We start from the raw sequence: 6,361 nt of genomic DNA, 5'->3' as shown, positions 1-6,361 counted from the left end.
GGGGGGGGGGGGGGGGTTTGTTGTGGGAGGTAATTACCGCCGGTGACGGACTGCGGCTGAGGAGGCGGTGGTGGTGTTGGGTTCCGAGTGGAAACAGGGGAACTGGAGCTTAAAGAATCCGCCGGAGTTCCGACCAAGATAGGCTGGCCGGAAGCGACAGCGGTGGCTGGGATGTTCAGTTTGGAGCTCTCTCGGCCTGCTATAAACATAACTTCGCCGACTCTTTCCGCCGGGAAATTGTTGAACACAAAAACTTGGCCGGCGTAAAAGATCGTCATTTGGGAAGCTTGAGGCGCCGCCGTAGCAGATTTGTAGACGCTAAAATAAAATTTTGATTTCATCAAACAAGAAATTTCTCAAAAAAAACAAGACGGTGGAGAGATGTCGGGTTAATCCATACCTTGAAACGACGTCGTTTGAGATACCAAATCCAGCTTCTTGAGGAAACAAATCCAAAGACTTGAGATTCGCCATTTTTTCCGGTCGGTGGAACAGTTCCGGCGCCGACCCTGAAATTCCAATTTCAATTTCAACTTCTCCCAATCAAAAAAATAAATCCAACCCACAAAATGTAAGAAAAAAAAACATAAATCCTCACCGTTTCTTCTCCGGAGATTCGCCGAGAAACCCAGATTCAGCTCCTCGCCGGAAACCAGCATCGCATCGGCGGGAAGAAACCCGAGGTTCTCCGGCGATTTTAGAGACGAAACCTGAGAGAATCCCGAAGACGTCGACATGGGTTCGGAGAAAAAGAGGAGGATTTTGAGAAAGTTCCGATCTTGAAGATCCCGGTGAAGATTCCGATGAAGATGAGAGATTCCGATGAGGGCTTAAGTTCTTAATTTCTGTCTGCCTTTATAAAGCAGCTGCCGAGGTGGGTCTAATTTATGGTCGAACAAACCTAATAAATAGATAAATAAATAAATAATAAATAAATAATAGAAAATAAATTAAATTAAGAATTTAATATAATTTAATAATAATAAAGGCACGAGGAATATGTGGGGTTTTTACTCGGCGGTTTCCTGCAAATGGAGAGAAGAGGAATAAATCGTTTGGTGTAGCATTTCCAACACGTGTTCTTTACGTCCTTTCAATACCTTTCTCTTTTTGCCCTCAAAGGACACTTTATTTACGGTTCTTGCCATTGCTTGGTGGGCCCACGCGTAATAACGCTGTTCAATATTTGAGCCACCCAATCCACTTAGTTGTTGATAAGTGCAAGTTGTTCCAAGGTCAAATGCGTCATTTTGCTTTCAATGTGTTAATACTTATAATTTAAATATAATATGTTTTTTTAAAATATATTATAAAATATTTAGTTATTTCTTTGTTATTATTATTATTATTATTATTCATTTTCTTTTAATTAAAAAAATTGTTCATAAGTAGTTTGGGTTTTTAAGTGATGATTGAAGCTTAGAAGGAACGTGTGGCTTACACTTTCAACCAATATGATTGGATGCCATTTAAAATAATTTAATAATATCCTTAAATTTAAAAAAAAAATTATTTACCGTTCACATTTTATTTAAAAAGAATATCGTTCAACTTTCAAAAATTTCAAAAATATCCTTCAATTTTTAAAATTTTTATATTCGGGAGATCCATTCTCTGACCCTATACGTGTTTCTGTAGGTCTTAGTGTAATGGGTTTGTCTGAATATATATGTACCCATATTTTTTCGGTCGTGCATTACTGCATTTCGTGTTATTGTCCTTCGTCTCGCTTCGATTTGTCTAGATGTGATCCAAGCGTGTCGTGTATTTCGTGTCATTGCCATTCGTCCCGCTTCGATTTGTCTAGATGTGATCCAAGTGGGTTAAAGTGCTTGAATAGTGTATCTACCGAAGCAAATACGATTGCCTCAATAAGATATTCCTTTCAACAAAATATGGTTCTTTTCGGGTTATAGTGGATGGTTATTTCTCAAAAATACGGGACACCCTCTGCTCTTCTATCCCTTGGATAGATAGGGAGGGAGGGCATAACTTTTTTTGGTTTTTTCGTGTTGTCAAAGAGTTAAACAATGAAAATAGATGGCGAGTGCCTAATTGAATTGATTGGGTCATGTAGGAACAAGGTTCAAGTCTATCGGTATATTAGGATGCCTCAGCTGCATATATTACTACACTCCCACTTGACACCCATCGTGATGATAAACGGCTCATCTCGTCGTGACCTTCTCTTGAATTCTCAAAACTTCTGTCTCTCCATCCCCGCAGGGGCAGAGAACCCAATCCATCACTGTCTCGGTTGTGCTACCGGAGACTCTAAACGGCTCATCTCGCTGTGACCTTATCTTGAATTCTCAAAACTTCTGTCGCTCCATCCCCGCAGGGGGCAGAGAACCCAATCCATCACTATCTCGGTTGTGCTACCGGAGGCTCTGGAGAAGTCAGAATAGGAGAGCACCCATCATAACTTTCAGAAGTAATATTAAAAATTTTGGATATAATTTAAAAAGTGTCTATAAACGTTTTTTTTTTAATAGTTTTTAAAAGTATTTATTTGATAACATAATAATATCTCTAGAAAGTTGATTTTAATTGAAAAAAAAAATGTGAAAATTGCCTTAGAAATGCATCCAACTTGGGCATCACTATCTTTTGTTAGCCCTACCACCACCACACCCAAGTCTGCTACCTGCAAGTGGAAGGGCAGGGCCACCCACTACGTGACATCCTACACTCCCACGTTCGTTCGGGAGGAGAACGAAACACCCTTTATAAAGGTGTGAAATCCTTTCCCGAGCAAACACGTTTTAAATGGAGAGGAGAACGAAAAATCCTTTATAAGCAAGACGTGTTTTAAAGCCTTGAAGGAAAGTCCGAAGAAGACAATCTCCGCTAGCGGTGGACCTGAGAAAGATCATCGAGAAAGAAAAAACAACTCAGAAATTCAAACCTTTCTCGTCTGCTCTCTCTAATAAAAGGGTTTTTCTTTTTGTTTATGTACAACAACTCCAGCAAACAAAATTGTAATCAAAGCCATAAAAATAGACATTGTAGAGAGTGTTTAACTGGTAGAAACAGGAGTAAAAAAGCAGCAGTGTTCAGTGATTTCATCAAATGATCTACCTATTCAAAAGTCGTAATCGATGTCGGTTGCATTCTGGGCAGCAGAGCGTTTAACTAGTCGTTCTTGCTCGTCGTATCGGTCGAGATTGTCACAAGGAGCTGGGAAGATGGTTCCTATAACTCGTCCGTAAACAAATGCACATTGGAATATATGTTTCTTCTTGTATGTTATCCCGACTGACATATCCCTGAACGTCACGTTTCTCACTGGAATTTCTTCGCTACCGTGCATTCGGACCGGTACTCGAACTCCCTGTCCGTGGATGCTTGTGAAGCTTATGTCCTTCAGCACTGGAACTGCTTTTGGATCGTATCCTTCGTCTGGGTGTTCGTTGTAGTCTGTCTTTATGACAATCCCAACACGAACGACGTCGAGGGTCAGATTATGATAACTGATGTCTTGCACGTATCCTCCTCTTCCTGGAGCAGTTTTGATTCGAACACCACGCCTGGAGTTCCACACCACAACGTTCTCTACCATGACGCCCGATACACCACCTGACATCTCGCTTCCAATCGATATGCCCGCGCTGAAGAATTTTCACCAAAAACAATTCAGATACTATCTAGAATGAAAAACAACACACGAATGCATTCGATACGTATTTTTTTCCCACAGACACGTGCAAGATATTTACCTAACCATAGATTGAAGAACAACGTTTCGAATCCGTATGTTTTTCGAGGGCTGCCTGTAAGCAATGCCATATTGATCCCAACCACTCTTAATCGCAATACCGTCGTCTCCCACGCTTATGTAACAATCCTCGATCAGCATATCTTCACATGAATCTGTTACCAAATGTATAGTAGACTATTAAAGTTGATCGTTTAAAACATGACTTAATAATACAAGTGTGAGATCCTACATTGGTTGGGAAAGAAAACGAAACATTCTTCGTAAGGATGTCGCATTTTAAAAACTGAAGGAAAGCCCAAAGAGGACAATAGCTGCTAGCGGTGGGCTTGGGTTGTTACAAATGGTATCAGAGCCAGACATTGGGCCATGTGCCAACGAGGAGGCTGAACCTCGAAGGGGGGTGGACACGAGGCGGTGTGCCAACAAGGACGTTAGACCCCAAAGAGGGGTGGATTGGGGGGTCCCGCATTGATTGGAGAAGGGGACGAGTGCCAGCGAGGATGCTTGGCCGCGAGGGAGGTGGATTGTGAGATTCCACATCGGTTGGGGAGGATAACGAAATATTCTTTATAAAGGTGTGGAAATCTCTTCCTAGCAGACGCGTTTTAAAAACTTTGAGGGAAAGCCCAAAGAAGATAATATCTGCTAGCGGTGGGATAGGGTTTTTACAATAAGCACTCATTAAAACCAGTGCAACACTGGATCCATCCGGCTCAGAATTCAATGAACCGATGGCCCCTTTCCCCTTTGAATAATAAGAAGGTCAGCACGCCCCTAATACCGGGGGTAGCTCTGCCTCGTGGGGACAGCAGGAAGAGGAAGGTTAAGCTGAAAATCAGAACAAATTACACTCGACCTGGACTTGTCAATCATCCGATCCCCTAAAACTCGATAAAACTCAAGAGTTTCAGCTTCATCGACATGCAAAGTTTATACTATGGGGAAAGCTGGAATGGTCTTATCTTTCTTAATATCCATCTCGTACAAAAACCGATGCAATTTATCGATATGAGCTCGAGGAACAGCTTAGCCTACTCTACGTATATTATAAAGCAGCACATCGTTACGATAAACCAAGCATCCAATTCGACAATTATATAAACAAAGCATTAAAGTTTACCAGGATCGATTCCATCCGTATTTGGTGCATCGTGTACAGGGGCCAAGATCGTTACATTCCGTATAGTAACGTTCTTACAGTCGTATGGATGAAGCGTCCAAAACGGAGAGTCACGCAAAGTTATATTGCTAATCACAATATCCCTTGACCACATGATCTGAACTAGGGGGCCCCTAGTGTGGTTAAGAAGCTTCTGCCGATATTTCTTCCACCATGTTTGCCCCTGTCCGTTGATGGTACCATTATGCCCTGTAAGTCACGACGCATACACGATCAGAAGTCGCAAACTAAACATTAGGCCTTTTCGAGGTATCGGTTGTTGTTTTGTCTTATAGTTCATATTACACAAATATACCTTGCATTTTGTTAAAAAAACACGAACACTTTAGTTTGGCTAGCATGTCCGTGTCCAACGAGTATCAGACACTAGGACACTCCGTTGGACACATATGGAACACTTGTTTGTACAAAGATTACTTCAAAAATGTATGGTTTAATAAACGTGTCCACGTTCTAGATTTTTGGAAAACGATGTGTCATTGTGTTTCATGTCGTGTCGTAAATAACGAAATGCTGATCAATCTGACCTGTTATTACAACATCTCTGAGATTTTGACCATGAATCAAACTCCCATACCGAGGTCCAATGTGCTCTCTTCCATACCCATAGGAAGGCAAAGGAGGCATCAGTGGCCAATATTTTTCATCCTGTAATATAAATAAGATTAGCCAACATTCAGCCATTAGCTAGAAGCTCATTCTACAACTAAATAAAACGTCGAAGTCAATCAACCGTAAAAGATAACACGTTCAAAATGCTGTGTGAAAACCTTTAATGTAGTCGAGCAAAGTAACAAGGCCGAAGATCGATTTAACATTTCGATTACTGTTTTTCAATGGAAAAATAGGTGAATGGGTAGAAATGTGGATACAACAATAGCGACATTCGCAGGGAGTTGATGCAAGAAGATAATTGGAAAGTAAGAACACAGAGTAAATATGTGGAACGGCTCAAGTCCACTACTAGCAGATATTGACCTCTTTGGGTTTTCCCTTTTGAGCTTCCCCTCAAGGTTTTTAAAACGCGTCTGCTAGGGAGAGGTTTCCACACCCTTATAAAAAATGTTTTGTTCTTTTCCCTAACTGATGTGGGATCTCACATTCCACCCCTTCGGGGCCCAGTGTCCTCGCTGACACTCGTTCCCTTCTCCAATCGATGTGGGACCCCCTAATCCACCCCCCTTCGTGGCCCAGCGTCCTTGCTGGCACACCACCTCGTGTCCACCCCTCTTCAGGGTTCAACCTCCTCGCTGGCACATTGCTTGGTGTATTGCTCTGATACCATTTGTAATAGCCCAAGCCCACCGATAGCAGATATTGTCCTATTTGGGCTTCCCCTCAAGATTTTTAAAACGCATCTGCTAGAGAGAGGTTTTTACACCCTTATAAAGAATGCTTCGTTCTCCTCCCCAACCGATGTAGGATCTCACAATCCACCCCCCCCCCCCCCCCCCCCCCCC

At 42.0% G+C, this 6,361-nt stretch overlaps 2 protein-coding genes across 3 annotated transcripts in view; both read right to left on the bottom strand.

The window, feature by feature from the left end:
- LOC111461447 (protein TIFY 10a-like) overlaps positions 1–885 on the bottom strand; it is a 2,674-nt gene extending 1,789 nt beyond the window's left edge. The window contains exons 1-3 of one of the 2 annotated variants that reach the window (XM_023104967.1): positions 599–885; positions 401–509; positions 17–318 (exon numbers count right to left, since the gene is read on the bottom strand). In XM_023104967.1, coding sequence (XP_022960735.1) covers positions 17–318; positions 401–509; positions 599–737 — 550 coding nt within the window. In that variant the 5' untranslated portion in view covers positions 738–885. The remainder of the gene's footprint in view (positions 1–16; positions 319–400; positions 510–598) is intronic. The other variant, XM_023104966.1, reaches the window with a different exon arrangement.
- A 2,009-nt stretch (positions 886–2,894) lies between these two features.
- Positions 2,895–6,361, bottom strand: part of LOC111461445 (probable polygalacturonase) — a 5,728-nt gene continuing 2,261 nt past the window's right edge. Inside the window, exons 2-5 of the mRNA XM_023104964.1 lie at positions 5,429–5,549; positions 4,842–5,090; positions 3,720–3,873; positions 2,895–3,611 (exon numbers count right to left, since the gene is read on the bottom strand). Of these exons, the coding sequence (XP_022960732.1) occupies positions 3,086–3,611; positions 3,720–3,873; positions 4,842–5,090; positions 5,429–5,549 (1,050 nt within the window). The 3' untranslated portion in view covers positions 2,895–3,085. The remainder of the gene's footprint in view (positions 3,612–3,719; positions 3,874–4,841; positions 5,091–5,428; positions 5,550–6,361) is intronic.

Source organism: Cucurbita moschata, unplaced genomic scaffold (assembly GCF_002738365.1).
Source record: "Cucurbita moschata cultivar Rifu unplaced genomic scaffold, Cmos_1.0 Cmo_Scf00025, whole genome shotgun sequence".
NCBI classification, from domain to species: domain Eukaryota; kingdom Viridiplantae; phylum Streptophyta; class Magnoliopsida; order Cucurbitales; family Cucurbitaceae; genus Cucurbita; species Cucurbita moschata.
Note: the sequence above shows the minus strand (reverse complement) of the source record. Positions and strands in the feature narration are given on the sequence as shown.